The 23,346-nt window shown below is 32.8% G+C and overlaps 1 protein-coding gene across 10 annotated transcripts in view; it reads left to right on the forward strand.

Moving 5' to 3' along the window:
* The window catches only part of LOC148603221 (integrin alpha-9-like), a 68,163-nt gene that overhangs the window by 26,017 nt on the left and 18,800 nt on the right, over nt 1-23,346 (forward strand). For 5 of the 10 annotated variants that reach the window (XM_088553301.1, XM_088553294.1, XM_088553298.1 and 2 more), the window contains exons 5-18: nt 3,267-3,315; nt 5,031-5,108; nt 5,972-6,057; nt 7,194-7,259; nt 9,487-9,660; nt 10,046-10,148; nt 11,879-12,067; nt 13,170-13,352; nt 14,355-14,515; nt 16,088-16,249; nt 16,961-16,993; nt 18,672-19,162; nt 19,991-20,162; nt 22,526-22,690. In XM_088553301.1, the coding sequence (XP_088409427.1) occupies nt 3,267-3,315; nt 5,031-5,108; nt 5,972-6,057; nt 7,194-7,259; nt 9,487-9,660; nt 10,046-10,148; nt 11,879-12,067; nt 13,170-13,352; nt 14,355-14,515; nt 16,088-16,249; nt 16,961-16,993; nt 18,672-19,162; nt 19,991-20,162; nt 22,526-22,690 (2,112 nt within the window). The remainder of the gene's footprint in view (nt 1-3,266; nt 3,316-5,030; nt 5,109-5,971; nt 6,058-7,193; nt 7,260-9,486; nt 9,661-10,045; nt 10,149-11,878; nt 12,068-13,169; nt 13,353-14,354; nt 14,516-16,087; nt 16,250-16,960; nt 16,994-18,671; nt 19,163-19,990; nt 20,163-22,525; nt 22,691-23,346) is intronic. The other 5 variants (XM_088553303.1, XM_088553300.1, XM_088553302.1 and 2 more) reach the window with 1 other exon arrangement.

Here is a 23,346-nt window from a genome sequence, read left to right on the forward strand (position 1 = left end):
CTTCTTTTTTTTTAATTCTGCTTGGTAAAAACCTACAGTAACAGTTGGAAAACTTAAAACAGAAAAAAAGACAAACCCTTCATTTTATTGGAAAATTTGTCATTTTCTTGTTTGAAACTGCCCAAAAATGCTAATTAATGCCCTAGCATCCCCTTTTTCTGAGGTACCATGGCTGGCACCCATCCCTTTCATAGTGCCTGGATCTACCTATGAGGTCCATCACCGATATATTGAATAAAGGTTACAAAAATGGGTGTGATCCACAGTGGATGTTTACAGTTTCAAATGAATGCAAACTTGAAAGGAAATGAAGAGAATAAAGACAAACATACAAAACTGATTGAAAAAGAAATTCCCTAGAACATTTAGTATAATTAAATAAATAAAATATAGGTTAGAGGGTGATAGAGAGTTTGTTACTCCTTGACAATACATTGTCAACCTTTGTTACGCCTCGGGGTGACATTACAACTTTCTTGAGGTAACAAACTGCTGTACCACCCTCTTAGCTTTATGTTATTTATATACTAATGGCTTCTTATGTCACAAGAAAACGTTTTATGATACCATATAGCGATAAAATTTTTGCAGAGTGCTAATTTTGGCATAATTTCAACAAAAACTCTACACTTAAGTACTTAATATCTGCCAAAATGAAAAACACCAATTTTTAGCTCACCTGCCCTGAAAGGCCATATGAGCTTTTGTCACCACTTGGCATTCGTTGTTATTGTTGTCTGTTGTTAACTTTTATTTAAAAATCTTCTCCTCTGAAACCACTGAACAGAATTAAAAAAAAAAAATTGTTGACAATCACCCTTGGCATGTCTACTCCCAAAATTGTATCTGCTATGGTTCCTTGCTTAAAAAAAAATGTGGCTGCTGTTACTAAAAATAGAACATAGGGGTATAACTGTATACTTTTGTTTTTATATCACAACTATAACAGATAGAAGAAATATGAGATATCTGAGGCTCTTTGCCTTGAGGAGACCAATTTTTCCCTGAAATTTTCAAGATAATCCATTTACTAATTTTGGAGTTATTGCCCTTTTTTTTGCTAATTTTCCCTTTTTCGGCAGTTTTTGCCTATTATTGAGAAAATGAAAGCAGATTGATAATCAATATATTGACAATTGTAAATCGATAAAATGTTTAGTATTTCAATATCTATTTTTGGTGCAAATTTCAGAAAAATATGCCGGCCCTTCTTGGAGTTATGGCCTAAGAGATTGTTATTTTTAAAGCTTTTATCAGTTTTCGCTGTTATTTAGAAAACAAAGCAGATTAATGATAATTCATAATTGATAAAATGTTCAGTTTTTCATTGTTGATCCTTCTTTGAGTTATGGCCCTTGAAAATGTCATTTTTGACGTTTTTATCAGTTTTTGCCTATTATATAGAAAAGAAAGCAGATAGTTGATTAATATAAATTTATAGAATGTTCAATATTTTATTATCTATTTTTATTGCAAATTTCAGAAAAATCTATGGACCCTTTTTGGAGTTATGGCCCATGAAAGTGTCATTTATGATGTTTTTATTAATTTTTGCCTATTATAATTACTTGGAAAACTAATTCAGATGGTTGATTAATGCATGCATATTGATAGAATGTTCAGTATTTCAATATCTATATTTAGTGCAAATTTCAGAAAAATCTGTTGACCCTTCTTGGAGTTATGGCCCTTGAAAGTGTCATTTTTGACGTTTTTATCACTTTTTGCAAATTATTAAGAAAACAAAAGCAGATTGATGATAATTGGAAAACGATAAAATATTCAGTATTTTTTTTATATTTTGGGCTCCAGAAAGTGTTATTTTGTCTATTTTCCCTGTTTCTGCATTTTGTTACCAAACTGATAGGAGGTTAATGATTAAAGGAGAAGACTAGGTTATTGTGCAAGTCATGAATATTGAAACTAATATTTAAAATTTTCATGAAAATTAAATTGAAACAAAATAATTTCCTTTTCTTAACTAATTAACTGCGATTTATAATTAGGGAATTTGAATTTCCCGGGCCTATGGATGCCACCATGAATGGTTGAGCTGTGACGTTACAAAGTCGGTTTGTAAAGTGAAAGTAAATAGGTAATTGATTACGATGTCCAAAGAAATCACAATTTGGGACTGTTTTTCCTTTTAATTTCAACCCAAAATAAACAGATGAAGAGATTGAGGCACAACATGTAAGCAAATGTCAGACAACATTGATGAATAACGGGATTTGAAGCCAGAACATTAGTAGTATTATGTCCGAGGAAAATCTAATGGCTACTTCCTAAGAATGTTTGTGTTGCCAGTCAAAAACATTTAGAATATTTCTCTTTTATCATTCGTGCAATCGTAAGCTTGACAAAACAACATGCTTTGGTGATTAGATTAACAGGATCGTAGAAATATTTAAGGAATATTCTTTGTTTACATATTATTTGCAGTACTTGTATCAGTACCAAACCGACTTAGTGACGTCACGATTCAGTCGGAATCTGTCGTTAAAAATCAGTAAAGTCTGCTTATAATCTTCCTTTCGATAGGAGAGTTCTACAAGATGGCTATCCACTTATATTTCAAGGATTTCAAACTTTGCATAGCCTTGAGCATTTTATCAAAGCGTATTTTGCATTAAAGGTTATTTATTTTTGTTTACGTGGGTATGATTTATCATAAGAGCCTAACTTACTGCAAAGGTTGCTTTTCCCTTTTTTGTAAATTTAAAATATATATATGTAAAATATGTAAAGATCTTTGATTGGTGCAAATTTGGGAAAAATCTGTTCATTGCAATTGACCATTTGTAGGTTTTGCATGTATTCAACTTTTTTAAGCTATTAAACCAGGTGAGCGATTCAGGCTCTTGTGGGCCCCATGTTTTGTAAACTTTTTTGCCTAAAAATCACCAAATTTTACACTTGCCAAAATAACTCACCATATGGTATCATGTAAATACAGAGGAATTTTGACAAGCAGGGCATTCAGAATTTTTTTGAGTAGTGTGTCCATACTAGGGTTCAACCTCTGTGGTCAAATCAGGCTGCACTTTTTGAGCATTTTATTTTATCTTATTGATTCAAGAACCAAAAGTTGAAATTTCCATCGAAATAACTTTTTCCTCTAACCACAAAAACAAATAAATGAAACCACAGCAGTTTAGTAAGTGAGTGTGTTAAATTTGTTGTAGCTTAGAATATTAAAAAATGTTGGGGGACTATTCATGATATGCTAAAAACTTATAATTTCTTTTTTCTTCTGTTTATTTTAGGAGTCCAGCACACTTATCATTGGTGCACCAGGTGTAAGTGATGGAAATGGTTTGTATTTTTTGGTTGTTTTCCTAATTCTGTGGTAATACATGAATACAATTTTTTGTCACATTTTTCTCTCTTACTATTAATCAAAGGTAGCTGATATGTTGTAATAAGCCTCTTATAGGGATGTTGTGTTGTGGGCTTCATTTTTATTTGACCTAAAAAATTTCAGTTGTATAATGTTTTGACGCAACCAGTAGTTTTGTCGTTGTAGGCGGCATTGACGTTGTATGCATCATCATCGTTTGGGGACACTTCGTTTCCTTGCAATAAATTAAGTTGTAGTTGACTAATTGTTCTGAAATTTTGATATGATTGTACTAATTATGAAAGGAAGGCTCCTATTCAATTTTTACTTAATGGCTCTACCATTTTAGTAAAAGAGACCAGAAAGTGTAAAAATAGGTGTTTTATTAAAACCCATGTAGTATGTTTGTTTTTTTCAGGATTTTAATGATTCTTTTTTTATTGTGCTCCTTATATAATTCTGGTAAGCAAATTTACAGCAGATTTTATATGTTTTGGACCATTTTCAAGTTAAACGGAGTAAAAGTTGGGGAATGCCCAAAAAATTAATTTTTTTAATTTTTGGTCCGATTTTGAAGTTTTTTATTTGTGCTCACTTAAAAATCCCTGCCTGTAATCAGATTACAGATATCTTTTGTGGTTTTCATGTTAGAAGAGGTTAAAGGGACCACCCCAAAAAGATTTGAATTTTCATCATACACTAGTGATACAAAAATTTTTGTCAAATTTTCCTCGACTACTAAAAATCACAGATTGCTAATATATAGTAGTGATGTTGTATTGTGTGAATAGTTTTCGTACTTATATGACATCTACTTCCTACAAAATTTTCAACACATTTTTGTCAGCTACTATTAATTACAGGTTGCTGATATTTCTAGGTTTCATAATGTGTGTATAATTACGTTGAAGTTAAAAATGCATGCGACTTTTAAACATACAATTCGCAATTAAATTTCTTTAAGAATTTTTCGAAGTTGACATTTTCCAAGTTATTTACAGATTTCAGTGGAGAAACTGATTTTTCTTTAGCCTATTCGTGGTTCAAATTATTTTGCCACTCTCTATGGTAAAATTACTATTTTATCATGCTTGCTAAAGCTCACATGTTTTACTATCTTGTGTGGACAATATTACTGAAGGAGAATCTACTGCTATCTTTAATACAATGTATGTTATGTTGAATGTTTTTGATATTATATATCATGTGCAGACATGCAGTAACTTTTTTTTGTCTCTGGTAAAGGATTTTGAAGTAGCATGTGGATTAATTTCAGACTTGCCTGGGAAGACTTGTTTTAAAAAATGCTCTATAATGTATTTATGGTAGGGCCCATATAGATGTATTCAGTTTCATAATATCTGGCATTTGATTACAATTCATTACATACATATATTGTATATCAGCAATAATGTGGCCATTGATACAATGAACTAATGTCACATTTGTTGCGTTTAACCATATCAATTCTTTTTCCATATAAGAAATTGAAAACAAATGTGAATGTTCTCAGCATTGTTGTCTTTAATATGAAAGCTTTATTGATATTACTTCACTGTCAAAAAATGGATCTCATTGTGTGAGTTGAAGGTGTGAATTTGAACCGTTGTTAAGTTTGAAATTACGCAATTAAAGCAACATACTTAAAAGTATAAATCTAATAATATTTTTTTATTTTCCTCTACCCCAGGTGGTGCGATAACATTTAACCAAAATAGTGTAATAGGAAGAGAACCAGTAACTGCTGATAGAAATAATGACTATTTTGGTAAGTATTCAGTGAACAGGAATACAGTTTGTTGACAAAAGTAGAAAAAATACTTCAGTCTGAGAATATTCTTATCTTCCATGGTCACTTCAATCATCGAAGTCTATGAAATTTATGATGTCACATACAGATGAGAATTTTCTCAGACTAAGTAATTTTTCAAGTTTTGTGGTGCTGGGGCCAGCTTTTTGTTGGTGTATGTATCCATATCTGACATTGTAAATGTCCTTATTGTCTCTTTAATAATATACCAATTTCTCTTGAACTTATTTGAATAGTATATTTTGGTGGCATCCATTGAGCACCATACAATTTAGTTTTAGAGATTTATTGCCCTTTGACCATTGAAATGATTTTCTGATATTAAGGAAGAGTAATCAAGGGAACCAAGGTTATAGCGGTAATCAAAAGAATGTAATCCATGGACAAAGACAAGACATGGAAAACAAACATACACAACAAAGAACATAAAGTAACTAAAATCATACATACAAAGTAACAAAAGTAAATCAGCAACTCGGACTCAACTAAAAACTGGTAGCATGGACCAGGTGCACCGGTAGGGTAGGCAATGTAAGCAATTTGGGTGTTGTTTGATTTTGACTTTCTGTAGGAGTTGGGTATACCTAATACAACATGTTACTAATGTTCTTCTGTTAAAATATATTGTAAAAATAAATTTTGAAACATACCCTCTATGCACATGACATACAATAATTTGCAAGAATGAGTAAAAATGAATCTCTGAATGAAAATTTTGTCTGTATAAAATTGAATACAAATTGATGAAATCAGTCATTGCACAATTTCGAGCTCACTTAGGCTTAATACGCACAGTCAATGATTTCAATTTATTTTGACAGGGTATGCTGTTATGCCAGGGAAGTTTTTGGGAGATATGAAGACTTATGTAGCAATAGGTGGTCCCCGAGGGAAAGGGACTGGAGAGGTATGAGACTTGAGAATGTAGACCTAAGGTAAGGGACATAACTCTTGAAATCAGTGATATGCTCTAAAATCAATCCACAATCAATCAGTCTATCTATCCAAGTTACTTTGATGCTTACATGAGATTGAGGTTAAATACTTTACACAAACATTCCAATGATTGTTTGTAAGAGTTATGTCCCTTACTGTTGGTCTACCTCCTTAAGTTCAGTTCTGTGAGGAAATCAGGCAGGTTAGATACATAAATTTAAGATTGACAAAATTACACAAGATCAAGAAAAGTGGTTTGCAGAATTACATTTGTGATTCTGTGCCAAATAAATGTAAAAAATATTAGCAAATTGTACAAAAGAGGGTGCTAACTCCTTTTAGTAAGTAGTGTCTTGGTGGTTCAACCAGTGAAATATATAGAATTTATGAATATTCAGACTTGATATAGAAAGATATGTAAAGTCTAAAACTAGAATCTCTCTTTATAAATGAAGGTCTGTATTTAAGTAATTTTTCAATGCAAAATGTCTTCACAATAAACCTTTTGTACATAGTAATGCAAATGTATTGGGAAAGGTTTCATGGGACAATTAACACTGAAGTAAAATTCAGTTAATAAAAAAAATAACAAAAAGTCAGAACCAAAACATTACAGTCCTTGTAACTATTTGAATGACTAACCAATGACTGGTAACTACTCTGAACAAGTTTTGTAATATAAATTGGCTGATTATTGGTTCATGTGAATTTCAGAGTTTTCTTTGAAATGAATCAAATGTAAGGCCGTATTTGATTTTCCTTACAATTTGAATTATTAATAAGTCCACATTTTTTATTTTATTAAGAAAAAAAAAAGTGAAAACAAAATAATTATAATCATGTCTAAATTCCTGTCATTTAGTAAATATATGTAGAAACAACCAATACGTAAAACATTAACTGATCAGCAGTCTCATGATGTAAGCATAAGCGTTCACCGGTTTAATGGATCATTTTGATAGATTGGTGATTGATCAGAAATTCACCAGTGCAGGATAACTGATCCATTTCGTCTATATTTTGTTGCAATTATCACAGCTCCCAACAGATGGATTAATTAATTGTAACTAGCAGGACTTCATGTTGTCTGTGTTATTTGTTTTGTAGGTGAAGATTTTAGGAGAGTTTAGATTTGGTAGTTATGATGTAAAGAGTATCATTAAAGGAGAAGAGGTAGGTCATGTGTTATGTTAATTTAGAAATTATTGACTGCATTTAATGCCCCTTGTTGCAAAGGGATGGAGGGATATTTTTATGGTATTCATTCAGAAGGCCTTGTGGTTACGTCTCCTCTGAAAATAGCTTATTACATCGTGCATTACCATTTCATTTTACCAGTTTTCATGCTGATAATTAGCGTACAGGCCCTGGCACTTCAAGAGTTAAATAATGCTTAAGTCTGAGAATATTCTAAACTTCTGTGGAAATTCCAATCAAAGTCTTTGAAAATGATAACTCACAAAACATTTTAAAGTTTTCTCATGATATTTTCAAGTTTTGTGGCACTGGGGCATATGTTCAACAGGAAGATTTGTCAAATTCTGGTAAAACATCTTTTCTGGTATTTATCCAGTGTGCCTCAATCTTGACTATTTTTTTGACAATTTCAAGCATCAGATTTATTTAATCCTAAGCCTTTCACATTGCCTTGTCTATTGGCCTGTGGCTTAACAGTTCTATTATCCTTTAAGTTGTCCAGATATACATGATAAAGCTTTTGTCTCTTGCCTAGGATCTTAACTTGATCATATTTTTATAGAAAAATTCCCACTGCTTGCATATTTTAAAAAGGAAAATTTTAATTTTAATTATTGTTATCACCATTCTTTCTTGTTTTTTTTTTTGCAATGATAACAAATTGTTATGATATATTTATACCAACAAATTCTCAATGAGGTAGGTGTAGCATCATAATCCCTATATTTGAATGGTTAAAGATTCTCGTAGCCTACCATAAACAACCATTTTTATATGGCCACAAAAAATTTGCTGTTTTATATTAGTATGGTGCTGTTGTCATGGTGTCTTTGTTGTCACGGTCCATAGACACTTTATTTTTTGCATTAATTTGAGTATATGTTGGTTGATCTTTATCAAATTATATAACAAGGTTACAAACTAAAAAAGGAATCTGTTTTTTTTTATTTTAGGAGTTATGGCCCCAACTGTAAAAATATTAAGGGCCAAAAAGGGGCCTAAAACAAGCATTTCATAGGATTTAACCTTTTAACTCCATTCAAAGCATAGGGATGTCTTTGATATTGTTTATCAATATTATTTACCACAATGGTCAGACTTTGGTGGTCTTTGGGGGTGAAGACTTGAACTTCTCAGATATTAAGTGCAAAAAATCAGGAACAGAAACATGCATTTTCTGGATGTCCAGACAATAACTTAACTATTGATGAATGAATCTCTTTGAAACTGTATTACAAGATGCCATATCATCAACAGTAGACTTGGGTTGATTTTGAAAGTTATAAGAATAAGGAGCAAAAAAAGGCCCAAAAACAGCATTTTCATAATGTCCACAGAGTAAAAGTCACATATATACATGTATTTTACTATAAGGTGCCATACCATAAAAAGGAAGACTGGGATTGATTATGGGGGTTGTGACTTGAGTCAAGTAAGAATATTGGGCCACAAAGAGGCCAAAAACAAGTATTTTTTTCTGATTTCTGGACCATAACTTGAGTGAAAGGAAATGCATAGCTTTGAATTTGTACCACAAGGTGTCAATCCCCACATGTAGTTTGATTATAAAGGTTTCGACTGGAACCATTTAAGAAATAAGGGCCAAGAAGTGACCTTTTTAGTTCTGGTTAAATTTTGATGTGTGTCATACGTCTAATCTTAATCAAAATTCAAAGCTATGTCAAGTTTGACAAAAGTATCCATACTTGCCCAACTGTTCAGGGTTTGACCTCAGTGGTCATATCAAGCTGTACCATGTGAAGCATTTTATTACATATTTTGATGATGAATTGCTGCAATGCACTTATTTACATTAAATGAAACATTGAATGAGACCACATTATGCATTTATTTAAAATGTTTTTACCCCCCAAAAATTTGAAGTATTTCCTGTGTGTGAAACTTTGTTTTTACTTTTTTTTGAATGAAAAACTTTCAAGTAAGGGCAGTAGAAATTTCACACACTGTTCCTTCCTAATAGCTGTCCACGAATAAATATAATTGAGTGAAGATAAGAATATATGTTTTTGTTTACACAATTTATCTGTAATTAATTCTTAAGAATCCATAATATTTATGTTTCATCATTGTTTATGGGCCCATGTTGTGAATGAAACATCATCATTTTCCATCTACTTGTACAGTTAAATGATGTATTCTTATTACCCTTGCTCTGTCTTTATCTTACCTTTTCTATTTACAGACAGGAAGTTACTTTGGGAGCGTGCTTTGTGCAGTAGATGTGGATAAGAATGAGCGTGATGTTTTGGTAGTAGGAGCACCATTTTTTGGAAACTTGACTGTTGTTAACTTTGATACAAACCATATTAATCAAGATGAAGGGAAAGTTTATGTTTATGCCCATGATGGTCAGATGGTAAGATAGGCAAGAAATCTGAAATGGAAAATTTTACCGTACCAGAATTGATTTGTGCAATTATAGTTGCACAAATAATTTCAGGTACTGTAAAATTTTAATGTAATTACTTATGTAGTTATTTGATTTAAGCGTTGTATTTTTCCTCATTTGTTTTCGTGGTGGACCTGAAAGTTTGCTGACTATATAAAGCTACCACTTAACTAAAGTATTATACTGGGTACAGCCATGAACTCACTTGTCGAGTAGTTACTCATTTATCTGCTCAATAATTAAAACTTTTATTAGATTGAGCATGTGTTGTCTTTGATGATGCTGTTGAATTCTTTCTGAACAGTACTTTTGGTGTAATTAGAATCACTTGTTTAATTATTTTTTTTTATAGGGCATGACTAAAATCCAGACTTTACGAGGCTCGATGTCTAGGAATGCCAGGTTTGGTTCAGCCCTGGCAACTCCTGGTGACTTAAACAAAGATGGAGCAAATGGTAAGTTGTTGTAATATAAAATTCAGAACCTGAACTGGTCCGTGCAACAAAAATTGCAATCAGTCATTGATCTGTTAAACTGATGATCACATCATGTGACCGCAGAGTGGTCAATATATTTTACGGATTCCTTTGTTTTATTTGTCAATTTTACACATTTCAACATAATGAATTAGGTTTAAACATGAATATTTTTAAAAGATCATCCATCATTTTACATAACCAAACTGCAATCAGATCGGTCACCCATCATTGGTTATCGATCCATCAGCGATCAATCAGTCAGTGGTCATCAATTTGTCAAATCGTTGCATTGATTGGTTCAGGGACTGTATACTGTTTGATTATTAGACATTACTCTTTAAGAATTTTTCTTCAGTAATGTCTGATTGGTATCTCAGAGAAAAATGTCAACCCTCCCAGCGCATGGATTGATATACTATGTAAATGAGTAATAAATTTTTGTAGGTATCTAATTTTTGCATTATTTCACAGCTACTAAGAGATTGCAAAAGTTGAAACTGTAAAGTTTTTATTCACTTCATTTTACCTTACGAAGCTTGAGGTTGATCATGAGTTACCACAAGTATTGCTACATATTTCAAAAATATGATTCAGCAAAAACCATTTTTATTATGTCAAGCTGCAAAAAATGTGTACTATTATAACTACCATTTATACAGTGTTATGGTCACTGAGTACAAATTCAAAGATCTTTATAAACGGAAGCCCCTGAGCCTACATTTGTTTGTTATCCTCACAGTGTAATATAAGGGCGGAACTTACTCTCTCTATACAGAATCCTTGTTGGTCACAAATTTTTAATGCGTACTGAGTAGCTGAATAACAAAATTTATTTTAAGTACAGTAAAATCTGCCTCAACTGAATAAAACAGGAAACTTGGCTTTAGATTTTCTGAAGTCTTTTTATATGAGTGTGTATGATATTGGTATATGTGTAAATCAATAACCTAATTTCTCCCATTCTTAGCCAGTGATTGTGGCATGTGGCTATTAAACCAATAGGCAGTGATTGCAGTTCTGTGAAAGTTTTCTCACCATTTTACATTTCCAAGTTTTCGATAGATTTTATTGGAGAAACAGTTCTCCTTCAATGCTTTCTCTGGGATTACCAGATTTCTCCACTTGCAGTAGTTAAATTTTAGATTAAGCCAACTCTCTGAAGCTTGTAGGTTGAAATCTAAAATTTAATTTGAGACTGAAGAAGAATTTTTATTTAAACAACAAATCCTTCAGTCAAAAAGATGTGCAGTGTAGACAGGTTACTCTATACTAGTATTAATTAGCAATCCATCTAAGAATCATGCAAAATGTGATTCATAGTTGGTAAGCCTACATAATGCCATTTTTGATATTTTGTTTAAAATGTTATAGTAAACAGAAATGAACATGTGACCCTTGTTTTGTTGGAAATAAAAATTATATAAAATGAACTGTAGAATTCAAAATTAAGAGAGATAACTTTGTAAATGACAATGAAGTACTGTAGAAACTTTTGGATTTTCAATATGGATAATCTCCTAAGAAAGGACAGTTTTGAATGAATATTTATACATTTCATTATATAGACCCATCAAACAGCTTAATATCAAAATTAAAAAAAATGTAGCCTTTTTTTGGATGTATTACATATTTCAGAATTTGCATGATTCTTACAAAGACTACTACTTAATATTGTAACGATCACATAACTTACAATTTGTTTACAGATTTGATAATAGGAGCCCCATATGAAGAAGATGGTAAAGGAGCTATATACATCTTCAATGGTTATAAAGGTAAATTCTGGCATCGACCAACACAAATTATAAAGGCTAGCAGCATTGATCCTAACCTGAAAGGATTTGGATTTTACCTGTCTCAATTCAAGTTGGATGTCGATGATAATTTGTATAATGGTTAGTATATTGTTACCGGGATCTTTTTAATCAATTCTTCAATGTATCATTCTGCAAGAAGCTTTTTTTAACCCCCTCAGGAACCCAGATTAATGTATATGTTGCTTAAGGTAGATGGGGCATGTGTTGTAAGCCATTTAGGTTGCTGCCCTTAATCCTCTTCTGTACAAGTTGGGGAAACCAACAATAGGTGCATATTTGTATGTTTTCGTTTTTATTTGAATCCTTTGAGTTTATATATTCCAGTCATTATATCAATGAGTTACAAATTGAGATCATAGTTTGATAGAGGTAATTGTGTCAGATATTTAATACAGTCCCTGAACGAATCTGGGCAACTATTTGACGGATCGATGACTGCAGATTGATTTCTGACGGAACAATAACTGATGGCTGATGAACCATCAGTTCACAGTTTTGTTATATAAAATGATGGATAATCGGTGTGTGTAATTGGAGAATATCCATTGGAATAAATCCAATATAATACCATATTAAATGTATCTTAAATTTCAGATACATGTATTAAATCTATATAATATATTTTATTAGAAATAAAAGAAATGTAAAATAAAAGTCATTAATTGAGGTTTGAATTCATTGCATTTAGTAGATATGTGTAAAAATTGACGAACAAACAATGTTATCTATAAAATATATTGACTGCTTTGTGGTCACGTGATGGAATCACTGGTTTAACGGATCAGTTTGATGGATCGATGACTGATAAAAAACTGATTGGTGATCGATGACCAATCACAATTATAGTTGCATTGATTGATTCAGGTACTGTAACAGATCTGAGTCTTATTGATCTTGAATGTTGTATCGATATTTATCCTAGCTGTTCTGGATTTGAACACAATAGTCTTATCAAGCTGTGCCTTTAGGAGCATTTTACTTTTAAAAAGATTATTGGTGATTCTTGGTTTTATTCTTATTTTTCCTTGTATTATTATTTATGAATTACCCTTAAAGGTAAGCATATATTGTATTTGAAAAAAAAACAAAAATAAGGAAATCATGTGGGTATTTGAGTTTAAATGTAGATGAAAACTTTGATGTACATACTATTATGATTTACAATCTTAACCTTTTCTAGATTTAGCCATTGGAGCTCCATGGTCAAATAGAGTTGTTATGTTACGTTCCAATCCAACAATTTCTATGGTTGTCAGTCTGGAAACTGATCTTACAGATAACATCATAAAGAATGATACCAAAAGTTTTACTATCCGGGTCTGCTTCAAATACGAAGGAGATCAAAGTTCACCACCAGATGTCAGTAAGTATTTTATTAGGTCAATTTTGGAGAAGACTTTACTATTTAATATCAGGATGTAAGATATTGAAGTCCCAGGGAAATTGCAGTGGGCCCTGTAATTTTTGGAGGTTTTTGCCCCATCCCTTTTAAAAATAAAGAGCTAAAACAGGGAAAATAGGTGTTATCGTTTGAATTGATAGAAAAAGCATATTGTGATCGGATTTTTATGATTCAGATGTCAAATTTGACTTTTTGAGATTCTATTTTGAATTTTGTTTACAGGGTTTAACCATTTAGGAGTAAAAGGGGTATAAAATTCTGCTACTGCCAAAAAAAAAAATCAGATCTAGATATCTTTTGCAGTTTTCAAGTAATAGGGGTCAGAGGGGCCACACACCAATAAAAATTACTTTTATTTTGGTGTGATTTTTAAAATTTTTTTATTGAATTTCAAATTATGTGCTATATGGTGTCCTAACCTCTTATTGTATCCATAATGAATTGTAAATCCCTATGCATTACTGTACTGTCGAAAACTTATATTTTTGTCCACAATTTCCCCAACTGCTCAGGTTGATCATCTGTGGCCGGATCATGCTGCCCACTGTGAAGCTCTTTATGTTAATTCAACATAGTTGATTCTTTTTGGCTATTTTCGTACCATCATGCCCCTACACTTTTATTTAGAGGATCAATAATGTACGTAGAAGTGTTAAAAGCAAGATAATTTCTGTCGAATGCTTTAAAAATGAAATAATTCCACATTTCTTTAGCTTTGCATGTTCTAAAGCTTATAAGCACAACTCCTCCTCAGTTGGTGAATTCCTGCACTTACCCCTTATATAGGCAGTCAAAAATATTTTTTCACAGATGCTTCAGGATAAATTTAAATAGCTTTTTGGTTGTTTTCTAAATATATTGAATATACTTTGGGCAAAAAAGACCAAATTGAGAAAAATGATGTGCCATCCATTGCCTGACTCTTACACAGAATGGTAGTTAATATTTTCTCCTTTTTTCCAGCTGTTAATTACACTGTTGGTATAGACTATAACAGAACTATGTTAGACAAGAGAGAGAGAGTAGTAGCTGCTGACGGTAGTAACTCCGTCACTGGGGAAAAGAAAGTCATTAAAGGTTATGTTAATCCACAATGTTCTAATGGAGACTCCATGATTGTACAGGTAAAAAGTCAGAATTTCTAAGCATCTTTTTATGTTGTTGTTAAGATAAATATTACTAGTGGGTGGTAGGGGACATATGGCTATGAGTTACTGGTACAATTTTGACTTTGGCGCCATATTTCGGTGTTAATGCCATCACAACTACATGACATTGATGAAGTTAATTTGCATATATGTACAGTAAAACAACTCTAAACTGAACCCCTTTTGGACTGTAGAATTCAGTCGGTTTTGTCAGGTGTACAGTATATCCAGGTTCAAAATACATTTAATTCGGCACAATGGGACTTGAAAAGTGTCTGGTGTAGACAGGTTTTTGGTTAATTCAGGGTTTGGTTTACACAGATTTTTGGTTAATTCAGGTTTCGGTGTAGACAGATTTTTGGTTAATTCAGGGTTAGGTTTAGACAGGTTTTGGGTTAATTCAGGGTTTGGTTTAGACAGGTTTTTGGTTAATTGAGGTTTCGGTGTAGACAGGTTTTTGGTTAATTCAGGGTTTGGTTTACACAGATTATTGGTTAATTCAGGTTTCGGTGTAGACAGATTTTTGGTTAATTCAGGGTTAGGTTTAGACAGGTTTTTGGTTAATTGAGGTTTCGGTGTAGACAGGTTTTTGGTTAATTTCGGGTTCAGTTTAGACAGGTTTCACTGTAACAGGGATAACTATGGTTACAGTTTCTTTGGATGAGTTCCTGACAAAATATGTCTTCCCCTGTTGTATATGTATTGGTAGAACACTCATCACCATATTCTATGGATGAGACCCTGACAAAATTAGTCTTCCCCTGTTTTATATGTGTTGGTAGAACACTCATCACCATATTCTATGGATGAGACCCTGACAAAATTAGTCTTCCCCTGTTTTATATGTGTTGGTAGAACACTCATCACCATATTCTATGGATGAGACCCTGACAAAATTAGTCTTGCCCTGCTTTGTATGTATTAGTAGAACACTCCTTGTTAGCTTGTGATTGATAAGGCAAAACAAAATAATTTTCTTTCCTGTTACTTAATGTAGAAAGGGAAATTAATTTATTTTTCACAAACATTTTACATTGAGTTAATGGGGAAACCATCTAAACTTCAACATTGCTTTAGCCAAAATGCCAATAAAAACTAGGGTAGGTAGGGTAGCAGGAAAAAGTTTTATTTTTTTCCTAATCAAAGAACCAAACAACCAAATCTTTCCTAACTTTGACACAACTATTTTTACCTTTTAAATACATGACAAGTTTGATTATGGTGTATAATTGTATGTGTTTATTGCCCTTTTTTTCACTTCCAACAGTTTTTATTAATGGTCATCTGTGATCACTAGGGCTCAATTGTTCAAAACTTATTACGATTCTTATTCTACAAAATTTCATTATCCAGTGGATAACTTGAATTTGTTCTACCAAACTTATCCAGTGGATAAGATGAATTTGTTCTACCAAACTTATCCAGTGGATAACATGAATTTGTTCTACCAAACTTATCCAGTGGATAACTTTTGTTCAGCTATTAAATCTTTCGAATAATTAGTTCCAGATTAGCATTTTTAAAATCTTTTCATATCTTCTTTTCCAGTCACATAGACAAGATATTGTATCACCCGTGACATTTATCGTGAAGTACGGAATAATGCACCAATCAGGTACAGGGAAGGACTGCTCTATCGACCCATGCCCAATCATAAGTATGTTTGATGCTCAGCGTCAAGTTCCAGATGCGGACTTCTTCCAAGACATGGTAAGATATTGTTGTATAGTAGGTTGGGTATTACTTTTCTTTGAGGCTTAAGTCAATTTGAAAAAGTGTGATACCACTTTTAGTGAAAAATAGCCACCCTATTACCGACAACTGGGACTGCAGATGTTATCGCTACGACGGATGCTACAGTCCAATGGTGGATATGACAGGCAGGTCTTTCTTTTCATATTTGCTGCTTCCCATTAGATTTTTTATTTTTTTTTATGGTCTCATGTGTCGATCATACACTAGGCTGTATATCTGCCAAATCTCTAGTCACAACTTTAACATATAACAGATCTGGGAAGATACAAAGTAGTTCTTTTGCTCAATATTGACATGTCCAACAGACAGATTGCTTCTTAGATAGCTATTTGAATAACTCAGTAGCCTAGCTAGATTTGTATTAAAATTAGTATCAATTTTTTGCGAAAAGTGTAACTAGCAGAAAATCACAGTAAAAAAATACATGTAATAGAACTTTTCACACTACTATGTTGGATATTTCTCAACATTTCAAAAGTTAAGAGCACATTTATGCATAAAATGACAAAACTGCAGTAAGTTATGCATGGAATAATTTTTGAAATTAGAACAATGTAGAATAAATGATTAAGTAGATTTTATTAGAAGCCAGAGATTTTTAACAATGAATTATGGTCTCATCACAGAGAGCTTTGTCAATTTTATTTTATATTGTAAACTGTTTAGGGTTACCAATCAACCTTCTTTGTACAAACTTCAGTAAGTTGAACTGCATGATGGGAAATAGTGGATATAGGTTAATACTAAGATATGCAAAATGCTATTTTATTGCATAGTAACAAAACAACTTCTGACAAAGTAACCAAAAAGAAGGAGCAACAAAATCCATTACTATACCCCTGCAAATAAAACGAGAGGGGAGGTATATAGGATTCACCCAGTCTTCCTGCCTGTCTGTCTGTCTGTCTGTCTGTCCACTTTTCTGTCATTTTATCCCTACTCACTATAGTGGGGGCTATTTTACAGTGACCTTGTCTGATCTGTCTGTCTATTTGTCGGTCTGGCCTTTACCCTTTTCTTTAACTAAGTTCTCTGCTTCCATTGGATAATTTCTTAGCTCTATTGGATTAAATGCTTAGGTGTTTAGTATTTTGCATCTGCATGATGACTTGTACTGTGTCTCCTCTTTTCTCTCCCGATTCTTTTCTTTCTTATCTACTTCCTATTTACTTTACGATTTATTTCAATGGTTGAGTGAGGGTATTCTTAGCAAGAGATCATGTGCAACATCTTGCTTTGAACTGAAATTTTAATGTTTACAAAATAAGAATTGTATTTAAAAAAAATATTATTGCATGAAATTTTGGGAAGAACTGTATTTTAAATTTTGTGTATTGTTCTCCTGGAGTAATTATTACATTATCCTTGGCACAAACCTTCTAAATAATCGGACAAAAATCCTGCATTTTGACAGAATAATAGTATGATATTTATCAAATAACAATTTAGGGTACAGATATTGGCTAGAGTCAGACATATGAGCTTACAATTGAAGCGATTATCAGAAACATAACATAATGTATGAAAAATAACACATGCATGAGTGAGAAAGGTTTTGTGGATAAGGAGAGTAATTTGTGGATAAGGGGTGTAACAACATATTTAGACCAACAAAACTGTTTTCTTTGTTCTCAGGTTGCCCTATTCTCTGTTGTGGTGTCTTGTTACCTACTTTTTGTCAAATTATGGTGATAAGAAAAAATCACCTCTCTGGCTAAGCTGTATACAAATCTTTTTCATCAATTTACAAGGTAATATAAAAAGGGAAATAAAGGGTTCTTCTGTAACTGATTTTTTTTGCTAATGGCCTGAGAACCAAGAATTTAACCCTGAGTGGCCTATGGTAAGTGCTTGAAAAATGAGATAGAATTCATGTCTTTATGTCTATACTAACTTGATATTGCATGGAACAATTAGCCAGAATATGTAATAGTCAAACTGAAAAGCATTACTGATGATTTTTGCATGCTTGATTTTCGGTAATTGTGAATATAATTTTTGAGGTTAAAAAGGACTAAATTATGACTTTCTTATTACCGGTGCAAAATGTATATTTGTGTTTCTGAGCCATCCATGGTCAATTTCAAACAATTGTTTTACTTTTTGACATACATATGGTGTATACAAATCATTTAGTGTCATTAAAGTTACCCTGTGTCACTCATATCATAGGATCTGCCTGATTTTTACATGGCTAGCCTCTTAAATACATAGAGATGGCACAGTCAAGCCTTCAACACAGAATAGATGTTTAGGCCTGTCTCTGAAAATTAGTAAAATTGTTCATAACCAACAACAACCAAACCGAAGTTCAGAAAGAAGGACTTAAAAAGTTTCCAACTTAGAATATGTAACATTTCTGTTGATACTATTACAGATTGAGTTTAAGAAACCAGGATGTGGCGTAGACAACCAATGTAACACTGATCTTCAAATTACAGTAAATCCAACTTTTAATCATGGCGTTGGTGAATTGATCAGAGGTCCTGGAGCAGGATTCATTTTAGATGTAAAAGTTAAAACTATGGGGGAGGCAGCCTATGGCGTTGATTTCAGAGTATATGGACCTAAATTTATTTCATACTGGAAAGTTGTGGGAAAGCCCTCTGATGTTACATGCTCTCCAAGAAACACTGTTGAGGGTGATGAATCATATCTGGAATGTGGTCTGTCCAATTCTGAGGTTCCATTATTTTCTGGGTCAGAGGTCATGTTTAGGATTTTTTTTGTAGCTCCAGAAGCACCTCCTTTAGAAAGTTTTGATGTTGTTATGAAGTTAGTTACACTCAGTAATGATATAAACATGGCTAACAATGTGATGAATCTCAATGTACCTGTCAAATCAAAGGCGGATATAGATTTTAGCGGGTGAGTATATACAAGGAAATGGACATCAGACGTGTTTTTGTTACTCATTTGAAGTTCATATATTTTAAATTTTCTTTAAAATTTTGTGAACCTTGTATAAAGCAGGTGTAACCAGAGGCAGATACAGGATCTCAGGTTAGGGGGGAGGCCTAAATAGACTTATAGAACATTTTGTTGGTAAAATTTGTGAAAAATCAAGATTTTATGCAAAAATTTTTTTTTACAATTCTAGTGGGGGGTGTTAGTCCGGCATGCCTGTCCTTGGATCTGCTCCTGGTAATTTTCAAGAGGACGAAGTAATAAACTAGAGGGTTCTTACTGATCAAATATTGGGTGATATCCAAGGCCTTAGTAAACCTAAGAAGACTTGTCTGGGGGCAGACTTGTTTCATGTGCTTCACTTCCCTATTTGCATCATGTAATTTTGAAGTAGATCCCTTTTACATCAGACTGAAATCAGACCCCTGGTACACTTTGTGACAGTTGCCACTTTAAAGGTAAAGGTAAATTTTATTGGACATCAATGAAGGACAGAAAGATTCATGATCGTTTTGCAAAATTTGACAGGCATGTTGGGGAGGATAGCCCAATACTTTGGCTGAGAAATTAGTGAAACTCCTGTGCAAGGGTTGGTTTCTGTGCAGTGTGCAACAGTGTCAAACTTGTGGTTACAAGTCCAGTGTCTTTACCACTTTTGCCACCATGTCCTCTTAGTTTTCGTCCTGGTCAAACATCTAAGGTTCCAGCGTCAATTTGAATTATTAAGTTGATTGAAGTATGTTGTGAATACCCTCTTTTGAATTAACTTACAATCTCTTTGTCTTTCAGTGTTGGTAATCCTGAGTTATTTGTTACCAGTAAAACTAAAACAGATTCAGTTTACCACTTGTTTGATTTTAACAATAAAGGACCAAGTGAGCTAGACTTTCCTACAACACTGACTGTTGACTATCCAAGTGTTGTGATTGACTCCAAAGAAATATTAATAGTGTCCAATTTGGTAAGTGACTTTATTAAAACAAAATATGTTTATGTGAATACACAAAACAGAAATGATCTAATATGCGATGTAGAGATTCAAATAACAAAATTACACATAATAAACTGAATATGAGGGAAACAGGACTTTATACAAAAACCTTAAGCACTGGCAATATGGATTGTTTTCAATGGTTAAGGCAAAAAATCATGTGCTTTACACAGGCAAATATGCCATACATGAGAATCGTATGGTTTACATCATATGATTATCATATGAATCGAGCACAGCACAATGATCATACGTTTTGGCTTACATATGATATTTGCATGATTATCATATGATAGTCATATCTTTTTCATAAACATATGATAGTCATATGTTTTCAAGCCAAAATTAACATATGAGAATCATATGATAATCATATGACTATCATATGTTAAATCTCGTATGATTATCATATGTGGCCCATTTGCCTGTGTAGAGGATGAACATTTGATTCTGAGGTGTGAACCTGGCAAATTTTGTGGAGTCAGAATTTTTTTTTTTTTTTTTTTTAAATATGATAAAATATGTTTTTAACCACTTCATGGCAAGATTATTTAATTTCATTCACTGTTTGAAGTATCTGGACTGAGGTAATAAATTTATTCATTATCTAGGAGGTGTAGTCCAGAATATTTATTTTCAACTTTATGAGGGCCAGAATTTTTATTTTTTTTTTAAATCTGCCAGACCCCAGTCTCCCCTATCAGAATCTATTATAACTTAAAATTTTGTTATATTTCAAGATATATACAGTACCCGAACCAATCTGTGCAACAAATATTGAAATCGGTCATTGATCACCTAACAGTTTCCGATCAGTTTTTGATCCGTTAAACCAATCCATTAAACTGGTGATCGAATCACGTCAATGTATTTTACGGTTTTTGTTGTTTTCTTTGTCAATTTTACACATATTTACATAATGTGATAGATTTAAACATCAATTCATATTTCAATTCACATTTCTTTTACTTTAAATGAACAGCCATCATTTTACGTAACAAAACATGCGATCAGATTGGTCTCTGGTCTTCAGTTATTGATCCGACAACAATCAATCAGTCAACGATCATCTATCTGTCAAATCATTGCATGGATTGGTTCAAGCACTGTAGAAGATACCAGATATTTTTTATTGGCAATAGTCGGCCTCATTGAAACTGTTCAAGAATAAAAGTATAGATGAAATTGCCCACTGGAGATATTATCACTTAGATTTGGGTTATGTTCTACTACAGAAAAGGGACAGGAAAACCTGCCAGAATTTTTACACTGTAACCAGTCAAAAAATATTTCATGATAAGTAGTAGATCCAAGAACATGAACCTGGGAAGAGTTAGTTGTTTTTAAGACCTAACAAATGTATTTATACTGTTTCATTGATTCATTTCAAATCACCCTGCCTGGAGTTTTGGCAGAACCATACTTAATGTGGACCAGGTCAAGGTCACGCTAGGACATGGACATGGTGGCACCATGCCACGAACCACATTTTGGTTTTTAGCCCACCTGGCCAAAGGCCATGTGAGCTATTGCCATCACTTGGCATCTGTCGTCATCATCGTCCGTTGTTGTTGTCTGTTGTCGACATCGTCTTCCGTCGTTGTTGTTAACAATTGTACAAAAATCTTCTCCTCTGAGACTACTGCACTGATTAGAACCAAACTTGGTATAAATATTCCTAAGGGTATCCTGCATAGAACTAATGTAAGGATTTTTGATTCTTCGAAAAACATGGCCGCCATTACTAAAAATAGAACAGGGGTCAGACAGTAGTTTTTCACATATATCTCCAAAACCGTTAGGTTCAGCAAAATTCTTTCAGTAGCTGAAATGATCCATATTATTAGGACTACAAAAGTCTTCAGAGATAAAAGTTGTCAGATGACTCCTTGTAAGAGTTATTACTCTTGAAAGGGGAAAAATGACCCTTTTTTTTTTACAGTTTTCAGTCAATATCTTGAAAACTATGTTAGATCAAAAGAAACTTTCAATTGTTGAGAAGATCTTATGATAAGTCCTACCAAAGAATTCTTGAGTCAAAATTGTTGGACACTTCTTGTTAAATTTATTGCCTTTGAAAGGCAAAATTGAACCAGGTGAGCGATTCAGGCTCCTGGGAACCTCTTGTTGTTTTTTAAGTTTTTAAGTGCTTGTCTAGATTTGCTAGAAATTATGATTTTTTTTCAATGAATTTAATTATTTTAGTTTTTCCCAGTCTAAATAGGGAAAGATGTACATATTGCAGATTTGACAATTATTTTGTGAAGTTTTATAGTCAATCACAGTTCCAGCAGACATTGTTGAATTTACAGTTGTTTTGTGATGTTTTATAGACAATCACAGTTCCAGCAGATGTAGTTGAGTTTGACTGTGGTCAAGACTACAATACAGAAATTATTGTTCTACAAGTGAGTTCAACTGATGTGTCAGGAAAGGATTCTAAAAAAACATACCTCATCACAGAAAAGAACCCTTCCACTGAAGATCTTTTACAATATGTAAGTATGACCAAGTACTGTTATACTCTTCCTCAAATAATTCAGTTTGTCTGTCCGTCCACCATGTAAGTACCCTTCCCATGCACCTGGTTCATGCTCCCAGTTTTTAGTAGAGTCTGAGTTGCTCCTTTGCTTTTGTTACTTTGTATGTACATGTATTATTTTCATTACTAATATGTTCTGTGTTGTGTATGTCTGTTTTCCATGTCTGGTCTTTGTCCCTTGATTACATTCTTTTGATTTCTGCTAGAATCTTGGTTCCCTTGATTACCCTGAACATATACTTTTATCATATTACACCCCCCACTCAATGAGTTGGTAGTTTTTTTAGAATGACCTGTTGGTTATTCAGTCCTAATTTTGTCAAGTTTCCTTGACTCCCAAATGGTAGATTGATTTCCAATTTGTTATGTTGCTTTGTATAAATTTGGTGTACACTGTAAAGGAATTTTGGTGTTTGATATCAATGTAATGTTTTGTGGGACTTTGCCATTTTTCACCATTAGGAATGACAGTATATTTTTTTGTCATAAAATAAGTATGCAGCAGGAGTGGGTTAGGGGTATACCTGACACAAAAAGGAGTAAATTTATGTTAATGCATTTATTTGCTACATCGCTTTACAAACTTACATCTAATATCATCTCTATTTTACA

This window comes from Perna viridis, chromosome 11, assembly GCF_037379345.1.
Source record: "Perna viridis isolate PV_CMFRI_1.1 ecotype Kerala chromosome 11, ASM3737934v1, whole genome shotgun sequence".
In the NCBI taxonomy this organism is placed as follows: domain Eukaryota; kingdom Metazoa; phylum Mollusca; class Bivalvia; order Mytilida; family Mytilidae; genus Perna; species Perna viridis.